Source organism: Rattus norvegicus, chromosome 4 (assembly GCF_021556685.1).
Source record: "Rattus norvegicus strain SHRSP/BbbUtx chromosome 4, alternate assembly SHRSP_T2T, whole genome shotgun sequence".
Lineage (NCBI taxonomy): Eukaryota > Metazoa > Chordata > Mammalia > Rodentia > Muridae > Rattus > Rattus norvegicus.
In genome coordinates, this window is record NC_141537.1 from 32,472,436 (window position 1) to 32,491,288 (window position 18,853).

An 18,853-nucleotide genomic window follows, 5' to 3' on the forward strand; every position below is an offset into this window, starting at 1 on the left:
TTATCAAGGGCCTCATTTTGAACCCCAAAGTGTTGTCATGTGTTAAGCAGTAAGCCATAAGGTAGCCTCGAAAGGACCAATGTTTTCCTTGTTGTTGTCTAGAAAACGGATCCTAGATAAAACATTGTGCAGATGTTCTGAGAGCATTTCCAGTGCTTGGACCTCACATCCGGCTACCGTCTCCAACAACACTCGCCATTTTGCTTCTTCACACTTGGAATAGCAATGGCTAAGTTTGGGACTTGAAAGTCTTGATTTGTACCCGACCCAGAAATTAAGATGTTGTCACTATTGATAAATGTTAGATGTATGGTAGGACAGAATGGGTATGAAACATCTGTACCAGTGAGTAACGAATGAAGTGCAACTTAATGCTGAATAAATATTTTACCATGTCTCTTTCCCCAATGCCTTTTCTTCCCTCAGCACCATAATATCCAGTTGTACGCAAAGATCATTAGAGTAATGTAACAGTAGAAATTTTACAAGAGAAGATCTAAAAAGATGGGCGGCCACCACTAAAGGAGCTGTTCTCTTGAAGATATAATTATGGAGTGTGAAATTATTTTTGTTTTTCAAAAATCTCTTATTTCTGTTCTCTGGACCATACAGGGAAAGGTGCATTTCTATGTATCTTTTCTAAAAAGATCTCCAGGTCTTAGAAGGCAGAAAATTAGGTGCTACATTTACAAATCACCCTTGTTTCCCTTCATGAGCCCAGTGGTTCTCACTTAAACCTCAGGTTTTTCATTTCATGCTTTCTGGATTTGAACAAAAAATATCTTTCTAACAGTGGCCTTTGTGCATTTTAATGGTATTTAATTAGTTATCTTTAATTCAATCTTAATCTTTCTTTCAAATTATATTAGGAACTTGTAATAATTCCAATGACCTGAGGTAATGTTGGACAGATCAAGTCTGGCTCCAGAATAATGAAAACCAACACAGAACAAAATGATCTTCTATGTCCCTGTCCTGGATTTCTTTGCTAGAATCCCCAAAGGTATCTAATAACAGATGGACAGTTTGGGATGGTTTCATATCATCAAGGGTGTGAGAACTGTACCACCTCGTTAGATTGAAAGTGGTTACACTAATACAGATGAGGATATTGTATTCATGTAAGCCATCTCTAACCTAAGCTTTTAGCTCTTCCTCCCTCCCATAAGATGAACAAGATGGAGATGCTGGTAGCTCCTGGGTGAAATGAAGAAGGCGTGGAATGAGCAGAGACAAAAATGAATGAATGGAAGATGACAATGTATTTCTTTAGAAAAATATGCCAACAAACATCTTTGCCTTTTCAACATGCTTGTATTAATTTATACAAGTACACAGAAGAAGTGTTTCACACAATTTAGGTATTACATGCAATGCTATGATAAGTCAGTTTGATTTCATCAGCCCCTACTACAGAAGCACAATAACGTCTCAAACACTTCAGCAATACACTATCACATTTGTACCAGAGCTGCCTGAAATACACTGATTTCAATGTTTGTAAACAAAACATGGGAACATCACCACGTAACACTGTGATTGGAAAAAAAATCCTTCCTTTCAATTCTCCCATTTTGGTAAAGGAGACTCTCAGTATCCAAGGGCCACAGCTGCTAGCGAAATACAATTTTCTCTGGGTGCACCAAGTACGTAACCAGAACAAATCAAGTTACTTTTGTTTTTACGCAACTAAATCACCTCTGAAAGGCAGTGACACAAGATGACAAAGAGGAGATGAGATTTTTAAGGGTCTCAAGGATGCGTCTCATTCAGCATACAAATTAATAATGATAATTGATTGCAGTTGCAGATTCAGAAATTGGTAATGGTATTGGTTTATTTGTGGATCTTGGAAGATCTCATTCTGGGGAGTAAAGAGAGGCGTGGAAATATGGTACTGAGTTTTGGTGAGAAGCTTGTCTTTAATTTAAGATGAACTAATATGTGGTTAAACTCCAAGTCCTTACATTGTGGTTTGCTTTTTTCCCTCCTTGTTTTGCTAATAGAAGCAAACAAGAGGTCAACTAGAAACTGATTTGTAATTAGCCACACTGAGTCTTCCTGGAAAACACGGGATCTTGTCAAGCTTTGAAGCTGGGTGGAAGGCAGTTAATGGACTTGAATGGAGTCTTTTAATTACCAGTCGTAAACAAATCTATCCCTCACTGCTAAATAGCACCCAAGGGCAAGAGGTAATCTGCTTTATAAACCTTGGAATGATTTGCTTTATAAATCCTGTAGTTTAGGAAAGTGGAAAACTATCTTTAAAGAGTGTTCTCTTTGATGGAAAATTACATTTGAGGGGGGTCAGTTTTGTGAAAAATTTAGTGATAGGTTCTTGATGACCTCCCAATTTATAAATGTCAGTGACCAAAGCACACTCAACATTCAGATCAATTCTTTACAGTATTTGGGTCTGCCTGGTGACGTGGATCATGTTATAAAAGACACAGCATCTTCCAGAGGTCATGTTATTTGTGCAGTTGACATTGTATGGATGAAAAAATGTGCAATATAGGAATTGACTGAAATAAAAACATTAAAAACCAGATCCGTAGCCAAATACAGAAATAGTCTAATTCAAAGTCCAGTGTTAAAATTAAAAACATTGAGAGTGATTTTAGTTTCTCAAAGGTACAAATGGCTCAAGATTAACATGGAGCACCCTTATCTGAACTAGGTCAATTTAGTGGCAGTTTTGGATACCTTGTCTACATTCCTATGAACACTGTCATCTCAGTCCTAGATGAATAATGGAGTTCACAAGTTGCACTGAGAGCCTAGCCTGACTCCCAAAGCAATAGTACCAAGAATAACGTTCTTCAAATTCACTATGGACAAATTCACTTAATACATCTTCACAAATGATATGCTTAGCTCCTGGGAGGATGGGGATCACTTGAAACGCATGGTCTATCGTTCTCCCAGGAAATGAAGGCTCAGTGGATCACAATGTTGGGGGGTTGCTTCACATTCAAGCATTCAAGCGGATGAGTCTTGCTGGATGACATTCATGGGGATCATTTCAGTACCCTCTTCGCCTTCGTTGTTGCTGACTGGAGGATTCCTTGGTTCCTGATGGCAGATGTAAATGGGGAGGCCACCTGGTTCTGCAAAGGCTACAGCACGAGGAGCGCTAACCACTCGGTTGGTGGGGCGGCGGCGCCTACCCCAGCGATGGCTCCACTGGATCTTGAACTGCGCCCACTGACGCTTCAGGGTCACTTGCACCTGCAAGGGCAAAGAGAACTTGTTGCCAAAGACTATCGGCTGTGACCCAAACAAAACTTATGTACATAACGCTTGGGGCTCATCAGAGGCAAATGGACGTTACGCTGTAGATCTAATCCAAGAACTAAATTTATACTGTGGCTAAGAAATATACCTTCTTGGAATATCAATATGCCAATCAAGATAGTGAGTTACTTGTCTGGGTAACAACTGGCAAGCAAGCCATTGGCCATTTTTGAGCAAAGCTTTCTGTCTTGTCTCTCATAGCTTGAGAGAGAGAAGGTTACTTCATTTCATAATGTAGCAGACGTCTCAGTAGAGAGAAAGAGTTAAGAAAAATTACCTGCTGCCTTTCATACTAAGACATGATTTTATTAAAATCTTAACCTGCGGATCATGAAAATATATTCATAAACCACAACATAGTCATAAATTTTACGATAACAGACCTATGTTCTGCATTTACCCTTAGCACCACATGAGGTGGTCCAGACAAAAACTCTGACTAAGGCAGTGAAAACATTTTAAGAATGAGACTTCTGTCTCTTTTTGTAGAAAAAAAAACCAATCAGAATAATTTGGTAATTGGATCATTTGAAATACTGCACTTTTCAAACAAGCTATGGATGTATGTGTGTGGGTGGAGCATTTTAGATACAACCGTATTTGAAGCAGAGAGACAAAACCTTGCAGCACTAAGGGGTGAGATATATCATGCAGCTGGACTTTGCCCTGATAAAATCATACAGGAACGAAGGATGGCAAAAAGAATTTAGTTACTCCTTACTGACTGATTGCCACAGGCCATATTAAAATCTCACTTGATTTGAATTAATATACTTAATCCTCACAACAGCCTTCTTACAAGGGCATCACTGTCCTGTTCACTTAGAGCTGGGAGGGCATAGATTATGCCATGTGTGCACAGGTGGGGGCTGCAATGTGGAAGAGCCTAAGTTCCAGTTGAAGCCTGGCTTTATTTGGATTGTAGATAAACCCTTTGATGTCAGGTTTATAATCTAGAGACCACCAGCGTACTCATGACAAACTAGGAAAGATGCCAGTTCAGTATCTTTGGAGATGCAGAGTCTGTAGATAAAGGGAATGGATAGTTTCCATGGATTCAGCATCTCTTAGGTACCAAGGTTGCCCTTACGGCTAAAGCTCACTTGGAGGCATCCATTGCAAACAGTTAAACGTGTAGTATAAGTAGGCGAGAAGTGCCCTATGAGGGGAAAAAAATCTTGGTTTTGCCTCTCCTGTCCTTTTACAATCCCTACACAGAGAATCCACATATACTGAATTACCAAACCCAAGAGGAGGCCAAAGGGTTTAAAGTCAACTTTAATACTTAAAATTATGATTTCAGGAAGTTAGCAACCTTCTCTAATTGCATCTCAAATCTATGAGCCATCCTTTTGTGGGGTGATGGCAATCAGCTTCCAAGCTGCTTCCATTTATAAAGTATATGTGTAGAAACAGTCCCTGAGCAGTATGCAAAAAGAACAGTAATGACAGCCCAATACAACTTATTATCTCTCATAGAGGTAGATGGATATTGTACTTGGACTCTATGCTGTTTTGAGGATAAGAATAAGGGCATTAAACTTGTGATCTTGAAACAAAATCCAAAAACCAAAACAACACTGAGACTTCTGTCTGTTCTGAAAAGAAATAGAAATGTCTAGAGAGATCATTGGGTAAGACCCATGCATGGTGTTTCAGATTATAATTTTGTTATTGCTTACCTGGAAAAGCAACATAACTTGATTTTTATCAATGTATTTGTTTTTGAATTAGAAAAAGGAAAGCTCTGTCTGAGGGTTTGAAGACACAGTTGTTCTTGCAGCCCCTATTATATAGGACTGAGCCATGCAAGGCTAGTATATTTGGGCCTTGGTTCCCACATCTGAAGAGACAAACATTATACTGGAATCTTCTTGGTTAGACTGGGATGTTTTGGTGTGTATCCCTCTTTTCCTGTTAAATTTTTTTGTAAGCACATAAGTTATGTGCTGATGCATGGGAGGTGTGGTTTCCTTCCAATAGTGGAAAGAGTTAAGGCCTGTTCATCATTCATTCTCTACTCTATCACCAGTCTAGCATACCCGCTTCTCTTATGCTATCCATGAGCCCTCCCTGCTAGGCTTTATTTCCATGATGCCAATCACTGACAGCAACATGCTGATAATGAATCAGAATTAAATTTTCAATTTTTTATCATTGCATTCCTGACCTACTAGCCCCTTGGATCTTTGCCAAAACTCAATATCCAGCTAGGCAAAGCCTCATGACAGACTTATCTCAGATGTAGCTGAAAGTAACATCCTATGAGCATGAGTGCCTTGCATTTAGTGACAGAAGGGGAAATGTATGCAGAATGTCCAGCTGAGACCCAGATGCCTGATGTCCATGGGACTGCGTGATATTACATTTGGTCCAGCATACCATTTCTGTAATATTAGAAATGTCACATTTACACCTTCCTCTAGCTGCACAATCTTAATGAAAACAGAAACATTTCAAAACCAGAAAAAACATAGGCAATAAACTCCAGTTATTTCAACTGTCAGGGTTCCCCCTTGGGTTTACTTTCTGTGTCTGAGACTCCCAATGACATTGTAGTTAAGAGATAATAAATATTGTGGCAATTTTACAAATGCATGCAATCCTCTTATGCTTTTTTTCAAGGCTTGGCCTTTGTGAGTCTTATTTTTGTATTAGCCTTGTTTTGATATTGTTTCAGATGAAAAAAATTATTTTATATACTAAAAGAAACTCAAAATGCAAGAGTCTACATTCACAGAGCATTCTCACTGGTGCAACAATATTCTACAGGGATGATTTATGCCCCATTCAGTTTTTAGTTTTTACTGTCAAAGAATAAAAGGAGGAGGAGAGGTTACTCTACCAGCTAGTAACAGAAGGAAACCTCATTTTTATTCCAGACTCTTATCACTTAGTAATCATGAGTCCACAAATATACTTTGTTGAGTGGAGGAATAAACTGTTGGATGAAAGAAAAAGATGTACCAGTGAAAAAGAAATAAAAATATTTAACTTGAATTGGGAGATGGGTATCAGTTGACAAAACAAGCAAATATTTTAGATAACCAGTGAATATTCTTCAAGGGAACAATAGAACAAGTATTAGATTCCCATAGTTAATTATTAGAAAATGTTTCTAAATATTAAATGATATAATAACAAACTGCAATTTGTCTTGAATAAAAGTGTTTTTAATAGGAATTAATTTGCAATGAGATGAACACTTGTATATTCTAAGAATTGAGGAATTGTATTCCCTAAGATTGTAGAGCTTCGTTGAAAGGACATCTAGGGCTATTTTCATGTCATATAAATTAAGCTCTTAGGCAAGATTTTGTTAGAGGAGAGGTGACTCTGGCTGAAACTAGCGTGGTTGTCTAAGTCCTGTGTACACTGACCCAGATATTCAGATTCTTATATGAGCCTTCATATGACAGCAATCTCTAACAGCAACGTGCTGACAATGAATCAAAATTAAAATTTCATTTTCATTTTATCATTGCATTGTTGACATTATCAGCTAAGGAAACACCTGGTATGCTCTTCAGGCTCTTAAGGTAGTAGGAAAACCACCAGGACACCATTACTCACAATCCCCTATTAGGGCATACTGAAATGAGATCTGGTGAAATTTCACTGTGATCCTTTGGAAAATGTAAGATGCTGGCTTTATATAAGTGGATGATAGTATTTTGTGAAACACACCTACCTCATGGTTACAGAAGCAGTAGATAGTCGCGACAAAGAATCCCTAAAAAGAGAAGGAAAAGTCCATTAGTTAAATTAAAAAAATTAAAAACTGTGATCATCAGAGGAATATTTTGCAAGTCTGAGTGTGATGTTGTGAGTTGTGAATTAGTGAGGAACTGTTCCAAGTGTTTCTCTCAGAAACCTTTATTCAGTCGCATCTGGGGGTCTTGCTTAAGTCTCATAGGATGCCTTGTGCCAAGTTTTACCTATAACCCAGTAGCTTAGGTTATTAAAAGAATGCCTGGCCTTTCATTGGGACTTAACTTTGGCCTGCTTCTCATATTAGGCCTTGGTAGAAGAATGCAGTGGATCTGAAATTTGTAATTGAGAAAGAAAAGTTCTGCCCTATGGTAGATCCTCTCCCTGAGAACGTCTTCATATCCAGATGGAGTCTCAAAATACCTAGCTGTACCCTTTATTGGAGCTTTGAATCTGGGCCAAGTCTTTGGAGTGAATGGAAACAAGGAACCCTCTCTCTTTTTTAGTTTAGCTAATTGTGCAGCCCAGGACTACTCGGGCATCTCAATCTGTACTCTCCTATGTGAGCAACATGAGAAGCCCAGGTACAGAGTTCCTTTACAGGCCTAGAACTCTCATGGATAAATTCAGACAATGAGTGGTAATGGAGTAGGAAGCATAGAAAGTTCTGTGCAAATTCACTACTGTAATCACTCCCAAGTCACAATGGTTTATGAAAAAAAATGCTCAGTAGCTACCTGATATGTGAAAAGCTGCCTAGGTGGGACAAGTAAAAGGTCCGCTGTATCAATAAAGTAGAAATAAATGCCTTTTAAAACCCCATTTCTTTCAAAATTTTGGTTGGGTCTGCTCAGCTCTAGGCTACAAATTTTGACTTCTAAGAAAATAATCTTTCAAGGAATGTTATGGATTTCAGTCAGATGGATCTACCAGGAGAAAAAGCCACCAAGTAAATGTGGGGTTAGTTCCCTTACCTGGAAATGAATCAGAGAGTGCATGAGATAATCATAGATCTTCCCAAGCACTTTGTTGGAGGGCCTCCAGGGAAACACAACAAACTGGATCCCCAGCAGGGGCACAAGGACCATGGTGGCCTTTACAGCCTTCAGGTACATGTAGGCCTCGGCTTCATGGGTTTGCCTCATCTTGGTCACAAGCACACGGACAATGTTGAGCAGAAAGAAGAAGTTGACCTGCAAAGAGTCACATTAGCAGATGGCCCATTACTTCTGTGGGGACAATACAGTATCTACCAGATCAATGACTAGAGAACTTTTAAAGTAAAAGAAGTTGACTTCTAAACCCCATCTAATTTTTGGCTTTCAAAGTGAGTTTTGAAAATAAAATTTTAAAAGAATTTTATTCTAAGTACATAGAGTAGATTTTTAAAACCTAGAGTAGAAATGGCCACTTTACCAAAAATGTAAATAAATAAATAAATACAGAGAGAGAGAGAGAAAGAGAGCGAGAGAGAGAGAGAAAGAGAGAAGAGAGAGAGAGAAGAACGAGACTTATAATAGTAATTCAATCCTTCAAAGTTGGCCCATGATTGAATAAAAGGAAGATGAGAACCAGTGGAATTCATTTCTGTGCTTCCTGACTGTGGACACAATCATATGAACAGCTGTCTCATATTCTGGCAAGCATCCTCTGTCAGAATGGTCTGTATCACCTCGCACTAGGGACCAAATACACTCCTTCTTAAGTTGTTTTTGTCACAGCAAACAAGAAAGTAGCTAACCCAACGGGAGTGACCAAAAACCAGCCTGGATCCAAGTTCTTCAGTTACTAAGGGATGCCTCCTCAGTGTAATAACAGAATATGGTCATTCAGATTTGAGACTGTTTTTATTTTTATTATTCTGAGGAAAGAAACCACCGTCTTTGAGATTAAAGTCCTACAGTGCCCTCATCCTGTGTATGCAAATGAGCTTCTCGACATATAAAGTAAAAATTTTTTGGAAGAACATAATTGGTTCCTCTATGATAAAATCACATTAAGTTTGCGTTATTTTGTAGTTACAGCACACGTGCCACATAGAAATGCATTCACAAAGCTGAGCAACGACACTGATAGCAAAATATATTTAAAGTCAATTCTCACCACCAGAGCCGCCATGACGGGTCCATGGATGATGTAAAGCAAGTGGGTCTCCGTACTCAGCCAACAGCTGAAGAAAAGTAAGGGCCCATGTCAGTATGAGTGTGCTCTTTCTTTGGAATATCCTCATTTAAAAATCAACACGATACTTACTTGTCGTTGTAGTAGACGGCACGAGTAATGGCATGGATAATAGTTGGCACTATTGGGAACCCTAAAATTCAGAAAAGCACAAATCAAACTTGGTCCCCATGCCATAAGCTTAACTTAGATTGCGTAGATAATGGGAGTAGTTTTGCAAAGATGGCTGCAAATTGAGAGTCCCTGTCAAGACAGTCCCCTGATGTTTGTAGACAAATTATCTTTGGCCAAGCCAGATAGAACTGCTCCTGGTTAGAGCATCATCAGCATGTGGAGTCTAGCTAAGAGCATCTAGACAATTAAAAGGCTTTCACCAATTCCTAGCTGCAGCAGGTACATTGTGTTTTTCACAGTGATTCTTACTAATGCTGTTTCTGAAGATGCTTTTGCTGGTACGGTGAACTGGGACAAGAGAGTCTTTCACTGTTGTGGAGTAGACTCTCACATGGCAAGATTCTGGGCCATCCTTAAGAGATGTCGCTGAGGATGCTGATTGCTATGAAAGCCTTCCTTGATGCCCATATGAGTTCTTTTGGGTATTATCTTTCTTTCCTGTTTGCTTCATGCACAACTGATTCTGTTTCCTTTTAAAACAATATTTTAGAGAAGCCAGTATATTCCTTCTCCTCTACAGTTCTGGCTCTGGGTTACAGAGTTGAGTGTACTGTCCTCTTCTTTGGCACAGTGGAAGTGCTAGCAAACATAAACGAAACTCCCTTTGAGTTTATCTTCAGGAAAATACAGATGATACCCATTTAGCCTGCCAACTTATAATGTATTTTTTAAAGCAGTTTTTCTCTCCATGAATGTGTCCTAAAGTTGTAATTTCCCTTTAAAAAGATGGTCTTTTTATTCAGATGTACGTAGTATATGATAATATAGCTTGATGGCATTGAGCATTTGTAGGAAGGGGTTTGCTGTCACAGTCAGGTTAAGAAATGTATCTCAGGAAAAAGCTAAACTGGTACCCTTCGAATTTCAGTAAATGGGATGAAAAAAAGGAGAAAGTCTAAAACTATTAGATTTTCACATAAAATCACGTGGGCTTCTAAATGCATAAATGAAATAATTCAATAATACCATTGATTACATGTTGGGCTTGAATTAATTTAACCTAGACTATTGTAAAATCTAGAACCCATGTTACCATTTTATGCTTTCAACATGAAACCATATATTGCCAAACAAAAAGTTTTTCTGTTCCATTACATCTTTTAACATTTCTGTGAAACATTTTTCTTGAAAAGGTATTTGAGGTTACCTTTACCTGTGTTCCTCCCCCACAAAGACAATGTTATTTCAAGTTCTAAGTGAAGACTATTGCTTTAAAATCTGCCACTCTAATGGCCTCATTTTTTGGGGGGAAGTTGTGTTTGGCATTGTAAGTTTGTTTTTTAAATGGTAAGGAATTATTTTAGTTTTCTGTCTGTCTGTCTTCCTTCCCTCCTTCCTTCCTTCCTTCCTTCCTTCCTTCCTTCCTTCCTTCCTTCCTTCCTTCCTTTCTTTCTTCCTTTTCTCTGTGTGTGCCCATATGTGCAAGTATGTGTGTAGATAGACGTGAACAGACCTAACAGCACACTGCTGAATCCAGGTGACTTTCTGCCTTTCCAAATACCTACTATAAAGAACAAACCCTGCCTTTTGTTTTTTTCCTGAGCTATTGTCTTAGCCAGTGCTGATTAGAAGTGTCCCATTCTGTGACTGCTTTAATTATTATTATCTTTATGTTTCTACTTGGCTCTTGCTAATGAAATGTTAAATATTTGCTGATCAAGGTAAGTTAATGTCATCGCCATTCCTTCCTTTTTTAATACAGGTAAACAACTTATTTTCCCCTTAGTATTGTTTATATGCTAAATAAAGATCTTTATTGAGCTGTATACAAAGGTACCAACAAGCTTTATAATTAATTTGCAATGTACCAGTTTGAAAAGAAACGTATAAATATTCCTTCCAAGATATTCTTGTCACAGCTGAATGTCATAGGTAAGAAGTAATTTATAGCTAGCTTCAGTTTCATGGAATAGTTCCTGAGTTTTACAGATAGATACTTTTGAAACTCTTACAGAGAAAATCCCACCAATTGTGTTTCAGATGAAATAAGCAAACTACACTTGAGAGAAATATGTGAAGGGAGTTCTTCAAGGAATTGGAATTGTGAGTGTGCTTTTTAAAGTCGAGACTGGAAAGGGGGCATGAATACGCAAAGCACGAAGATGCCAAGATGGGTGAATCGAGCTCAGAATCTAGTTGTTTGAAATACATACCCCAGCCAAGTAAATAGTACCAGCGCAGACGTTGATCCTCGGTGAACACAGCCATGACGATCAGAGTGTGAAGATAGATCCCCTCACACAGCATCCAGAAGTAGTTGCAAGCCATCATGTACTGATGGAAAAAGTGCAGAATCTTGCAACTTATCTGTTAGAAAGAAGTGAAGATGCTGAGTGGAAGGTATTGTTCAAGTTGTGGTTGGAGGAGGAGTGCACTTATGAGCCGAAGTATCTGCATTGAACTCTCAAGAATTACCCTGAGTATTTGTCAACGTGTGTCCTCTATATTGACAAATTAAAGGGACAGTGTGGACTCACAAGTATTTTATGTAAATAACTGAATAGGCTACTGAAAGCTGAGGCCACAAAATATTTTTTCTCCATAAAATTCTGGAGACTAACCTAGACTGGGACAGTACTTTTTCCTATGAGGTGTCTGAGACTAATAGTTTTAAAGAACACCCAAGGGTTTGTCATAGAGTTCTTTAATCTTTCCTCCTTTTGTGGCCCATAAGGCAAATTACCCTAGACGGTAAATATTGCTTCTGAAGCTAATTGATCTCTTAGTAATGCCTTCTTAGCCATAAAGAGACCACCAGGGGAGAAAGTTCTCTTGTATGGACCAGGAACCCATGCTGATCCCAGCTTCTGTTTCATATGTAGACTTGTTTTCCACATTAGGAACAAAGTGTATGCCAAACCCTCTCCAAGAATGAGGATTGTGTCCTCAGTGACTACTCAGAGAATAGTTAGGAATGAGTTAATTATGTATCCTGTAGTCCCCTAATGGGGAAACCACAACTACATAACAGAAAGTCCTGCTAGTCCCTAGTCATTGTCAAACAGGGCTTGTCATCCTGACATCCCTCACTTTATTTTAGTTGTTGTTGTTGTTGTTATGAAGGGTTGCTCTGGGCTTGTTTGCAATTAACTATTTCTGCCCTCTATTTAGATGTCCGTAGCTTCCTTTACCCACTTACAACAACAACAACAAAATGTCTCTATATGCTTCCAAATGTTCTTTGAGGAGCAAAATGTCTCTCTAGTTCAGAAGCCCTACCTGGACTTGGGACAGCTAGTTTTAGTTAATTGCCAACAACCACAAGGCAATGTCAATTCAACTCAGCATTGTGATTATAGAGAACAGGAAATGGTTGCTTTTATGGCAATTATTTTACCAAATTGGATGCATTCTATTATGCTGCTCTTCCTATGGGTTGCCTTGAGTCTAGCTGGATTTACCTTTTCCTTTCATAAAGCACAGTGACAAAAAAGTGACTTTCAGTCTAAAGCACCTTTCTGGGCTTGTACATTTCTACCGAATTTATAATCATTTAATAGGAAATGATAAACTAAGCCAACACATCTTCTGGTGTGCTTCTTTTCCCTTTAGGACTGAGAAAAAAGCTGGCTTGGCTCAGTTAAGGTGCTATTATGCTTTCAAAGATAGAATCAGCCTCCGGTTCACACCAGTAGGGGCAGAATTGAGGAAAATCCGCAACATCAGGAAATCTGAAGTAGTTTGTTTGGCTTGGGATAGAACTAGCAGACCCTTGGCCCTCGAGCCCTTGCATAGATTATCTTCATAACCAGGATTAGTTGATTGACTAGTTCATCAATCTGTGCTTACTGACTAAGAACTTGCAATGATGGTTCCAAGACACCCAAACACCCCTAAAAGTTGAGATTCTGGATTCCTTTTCAAGGTTACTCTTTGAAATCCTAGCTTCCCCAGGATTCCTAGAGAATGTGGTGGTTTTCTCTTGTGGGGAAAGGGATCGATTGGTATGTGGAGATGATGGCCTTTGCCTATGTGATCCAGAGTAGGTGAGGTTTCATGTTAACCAAGCCCATTCTCATTACTTGTTATGTTTGGAGAAATCATTATAAAAATTGAATTAGCAAGCACTATTATGCCATGTGTCTAGGCATAATACAAGGTGAGAGGTTTTTTTAGGCCTCTGAGGATGAAAATAACATTTTCACCCTATAATCAATACATAGCTTTTGTTTTCTGTTTTGTGTACAGACACCTTGTTTGATATTGATTCATCGATATTGAATTCGTGGCCCACAGCACCATAGCCACTACTTGAAAGAAGTATATTTGTCTTTTACTTTCTTTGCGAGCATATCAAGACTTTCTTGTTTTGCCTTAAAACAAATTTATCAAGGGATAATTAAAAAACAATGTCCATATATTCCTTAATGGATCTATTCTTGCAGAGTTCAATGCTTATGATCAAGGGAGTGGCCTTCTGGTGGCAAGACAGACATGTAAACAAACGTAATCATGCACAATGACTTCTAGATATATGTATATACTTTCCAGGTGATCTGACTATTAAATTATTTTAACAATTGTTTTCTCAGATACATAACAAAGTCTGGCATTTAGGAGAATCAGTAAAGCTCATTGGGAGTCTTGTTTTAAGGACATTAAAATCTGTCCTCAATTTGGGGACAACCTGCAAGGAGTGGAGCAGTAGGCTGAATACATTGGTGGGCACTGTAAAGTGCTCTGCTCACATTTTGGCTTTTGTTCTTTTGAGGGGTCAAACGGGATGTTGCCATACAGACTATTTTATACTAAGGGAGGTGGCTGACTACAAATTTACTTCTCAAATCCTTAGGAAAATATTAAAACAAAATTGAACAAATACAAAGGATCTCTCTCCTGTTTCTTTTATTATTATGGGACAAAAAGACGTTTCTAAGGAAATATGGCAAACCTTTAAGAGTACATTGCTTGGTATAAAAAGAATTTTTAAAAAATTTCAGAATTAGTTTGAAACGGCTGGTGTGCTAACTCCAAAATGCTTTCTCCTGAACTAAAGCTTCCGATTCTTGGTTCTGCTAAGTTTTGTTTTAAAACAGAAATAAACTTTGTCCCTCATCTGAGTGATCGCCAGTGGTTCACCACACTTATCTACATTTCCTGGAAATTCTGTTTTCTCACGAGTTCACTTTAATACAAAAAACAGGAGTGGGAAGCTGTTTTTACTTGATCAAGAGAAGATGAATCAATAATTCAGTTTCTAAATATTTAATTTGGTGTGTGGAAAGACATTTTTGAAGGATCTCACGCAGCAAAGATATGTGGTCTATGTTGATTCAACGTTTAGGTTAATGTTAAAATTAAATTAAACATCTAGGTTCCACGTTAAGTGAACCTACAGTTGCCATTAATATATAACAATTTCATCTCATACATTGGACTCCTTCATTACTATCCTAAGGACTTGCATCCAATAATGTTCAGACAGAGGTGTAAAACAGATGCTTATTCAATTTAAATGAATATGGCTTTGCATATGACTCATAATGTTGTTCAATTGAGTGTTTTAACTCTTAATTAATATTATTATTATTTAGTACATAAACCAGAATTGCTTATTCAAGAGTGGACAACATTTTCATGGCCTTTTATTTTAACTAAATATTACTAAAATTCTTGAGAATATTTGTAGACATGAGGACATATCTTAGGGGGTCAGGCTGCTGACATCCACAGAAAATGTATAACATTGAGCTAAATTCTCCTAAACTGAATTTTTATGTCAGTTGCATTTTGGGTCTTTATCACGTTCTTTTAAGTGTCTAGAAAGGGTGCCTTTTGATGGTGGCACTCTCTAAATAATAGACCCACATAAATCCTGTTACTTTTCTCCTGGGCCCCACTAGAAGAGTTGTTTTAATTTGCACAGCATTTTTTAAAAAAAATTGGTATGGGTGGGTTCCATTGACGCACATAGGAACTCTTTAGTGATCAATACTTTACCCCAATTTTCTAGTTCCTGTCTTTGAGTAAATGTGCACTGCTGTTTCAGTATGTCTTGATTTTCCACAAACAACTTTCAGGTTTCAAATTGACAATTTAAAATGCTTATAGTTAAGTTCATAGAGGTGTCTTGAATTTAATCTAGAATGTTCTGGTTCTCCCTGTTAGATATATAGTCTTATTGAGATAAATAAATTGGTCATGTCTATTTTCACTTGTGTATCTTCTGAAATTAGTGTATGTATAGTGAGAATTTCTTGTATATGAAGTGAAATTTGGTTAAGACAAAATGAATCTATCCTTCATTTTGTTTCTGGTTTATTTCTTTGATGTCTCTTCATGGTATTTATGATATCTGTATTTTGAATTTTTATGTATTTGGCTTACATGGTCTTGGGACTATTCATCTCCCCTGGCATTTTATGTATCTTCTTCAGATTGAATAGTTACTCTTGGTTAACCATTGATTTTGCCGAATCTGTCCTTGTGGCCTCCACCCTGCAAATAAACTAATCTAATGCAACTTATTTACATTTCAGTACTTCTGTCTTTTGGTTCTAGAATATCCATGTAGTTTATTTTTAGTCATTTCAAATTTCTGGTTAAGATTTTTTTTTGTCTTTCTAGTCTCACAACTTTTAGCGTACTTATAATGACTACTCCATAGTTTGAACATTTTAACATCTGGGTAACTAACAGTTGATCTTAATTCTATTAAGATAGCCCAGGCAGGTCTAACACACATGGTAACTTTTCTGCTCCAGTCTCCTGAATGATGGGGTTACAGGGATGAGCCACCCTCATGTTGGTACTTTCTCTGGACAACAGGCCATATACTTTTTAGTTTTTTATATATATCTGGTATTTTTGAACAATTTCTAGATGCCATCATTATTGGGATGTTGTAGACTCTCTGGTATATGGTCTAGATTCTATTACATTCCTTTGAATTTTTCTTTTTCTTTTTTGCTTGAATAGGTAATTTACATGGCTAAATCCAAGTTTCCAGTTGAACTGTTTGTACCTTAAGTCTCAGTACCTTAAATTGAATCTTAGTTAGATTTAATTACACTCTTAGATTCCTTTGAGGATATATGATCAGATGGCATCAATCATGAATATATATACACAGAGCTTAAGCTTCTCACCTTTCTGAGAAGAATACTGTTCATTTTAGAGAACTGTAATTATGCTTTATTCTAATATTATGCAATAGAGGAGCAACTCAGCCATCATCCTTTTCTCTTATATCAGTCATATAATCTGTAATATTGTGTGATGATTATAATGGCTGGGTAAGCATGAACCAAATTTTAAAGAAACATTTTCCCCCACACAACTTGTTTTGCCATTTAAGTAAAATGAAGAACAGTAGGCCATGGTAGACTACCCATTACAGGACGATTCCATGGCAGTATTCCCCTATATTGCCCTAGCGAATCCATCATGTAGGTTTATTTTCAATCTATATTCCTATAGAATACTGAAATAGGTAACTCTTGTCTAGTTTAGTCCGTTGTGAACTTTACATTGCAGCCTTTCCCTCAGTCACTGCTTCCATGTTCTGCCTTGTAGCAGCTGCCCTTCACTGGGCAGGAGCAGCCATTTCCACTCTGGACTTAACAATCCAGTGTCTAGGTTCTGAGGACACTTTCAAGTTGATCTTTCTGTAATCTCCTAGATGACACTGTGGTATAGTCTTAGTCTGGTGGCTCAACTGCCATGGACATGTGTGGGTGAACTTGGGATTGTCACTTAGCTAAGAGGCTCTAAAAATGTAATCCGATGGTCTCAGCCTTCGAGGTGCAAAGTGCTCAGGTTCCTAGTAAAAAACCAATCTCCCTGTATTGTCCCTTTTAGATCCAGATGGAAAGTTCAGACAGACATTCCTTTCTAGAAAATGACAAGTATCCTGGCAGCTTCATTTAGATGCAATAAGAACAATGCTTTTAAAGCTGCCTCATGGAGATCACTGAGTGAACAGATAGAACAAGAAAAGTGAAAATTTGGATATTATGGAAATGAAATGCTTTCATGACAATGGGCAATTTTCACATCACTCAGTAAACTGAGGATCTATTCAGCCCTTATTTATGGCATGAGTTATTTTGAATTTAACTTGAAAAAAATAGAAGAAGGTGAAGGAATAAGATTCTCATCTTGGGTAATATAGGTAAGAATAAACCTATCCAAAAAAAAAAAAAAACTTTGGAGGCCAAGAGTGACTACCTTGATGGATAAGGGAGCCACAGAGATTCACCACTGCTGAGAGGGATGTTCTGTGTCCTCTTTTTACCCTCACAACTAAATAAAAGCTCTTATAAGCGTGGGAAAGCCACATTGGTACATATGAGATGAGGTGGCCCCTCCTATCAAGAGTGGATTTCTTCTTTTTAATATATTTCCTTAATTATTGGGCAGAAAAAGTTTTGTGACTCTCGGATAGCTGTTAGTGAATACAAGTAGAGAAATATGTCACTTCTCAGATTTAGTATACTTAAGAGAGAAAATATCATTGAAAATTAAATTTTGTGTTTTTCTTTAAAGGAGACAGAGTCAGTATGACATTTAGAAAGGGAAAGTGTGAATTAGCTATTCTTCACTTTTACGACTATGGCTGTCGTGTTGGCATTATATTTCAATAAATATTAGTAGATTGCTAAATATTCTACTTCCAGAAAGTTTTTTTCCTGTGGTGTTTTCTACTCTTATTTGTTTTTGTTTCTATGTTTTCTTCCTTGTCTCTGTTTTTTTTTTTTTTTTTTTTTTTTTGTGGTGAGGCAGAACCTTGGTTTCACACAACTTGGGTTACTTTTCTGGAGGAGAGAATTTTCAAATCACTACATTGAAACAACTTTAAATTCATGATTCTGCGTATGACTTACTAGAGTTGAGAGCATGGTAATCATTTAGCCTGTACTACTTAAATGATTTGGTGAGAGGTTTGGGTTGCCAGTTTATCTCAGGGATCAAACAGACATTTGGAACTGTGAACAAGAACACGTTATGACATCGCTTATTTTCTACATAAATGAGCTTGTATAGCAGCCCATTCTCCTTTTGGATAGCCTTGGACAAGAGAACTTTCATTTTGAGACATACAGAGACTTATATACAGATTTTTGTTAATTTTTCTTTTTATAAAAACAGAAAAATTTCAAAATAGGTCTAAAGATTACCAGCTCTCACATGTGTGGTCATAAAGCAATGGACGCAGTGTGCGCATCCCTAGGCAGTGTGAAAATGATGGCATACAGACATACTGCCATCTATTAGTACTACTTCTCTTCAGACTGAGGACTAAAGTTGAATTTTGAGTGCCTAGTAAATGCTTAATTGATCGGGTTTTTTTTGTTTGTTTGTTTTAGTGTCCCATAGTTTTTCTTTAGGTTTGCTCTTATATATCTAAAAGAATGAGTTTGTTGTATTAAATATGTACTGATTAGGAGAATCAGTTTTTCATTTTTCATATCATAAGGATAAACTACTTATGCTCAAATGTGCATGAGAGCATCAGACTCATTGCTGCACACTGTAGAAAAGCCTTTTG

The 18,853-nt window shown here is 37.6% G+C and overlaps 1 protein-coding gene across 2 annotated transcripts in view; it reads right to left on the minus strand.

The window, feature by feature from the left end:
- Positions 1-1,294: 1,294 nt before the first annotated feature.
- Calcr (calcitonin receptor) overlaps positions 1,295-18,853 on the minus strand; it is a 75,117-nt gene continuing 57,558 nt past the window's right edge. For both annotated transcript variants that reach the window (NM_001034015.1, NM_053816.2), the window contains 6 exons: positions 11,517-11,670; positions 9,262-9,322; positions 9,112-9,178; positions 7,983-8,201; positions 6,989-7,030; positions 1,295-3,231 (listed from right to left, as the gene is read on the minus strand). In NM_001034015.1, coding sequence (NP_001029187.1) covers positions 2,983-3,231; positions 6,989-7,030; positions 7,983-8,201; positions 9,112-9,178; positions 9,262-9,322; positions 11,517-11,670 — 792 coding nt within the window. In that variant the 3' untranslated portion in view covers positions 1,295-2,982. The remainder of the gene's footprint in view (positions 3,232-6,988; positions 7,031-7,982; positions 8,202-9,111; positions 9,179-9,261; positions 9,323-11,516; positions 11,671-18,853) is intronic.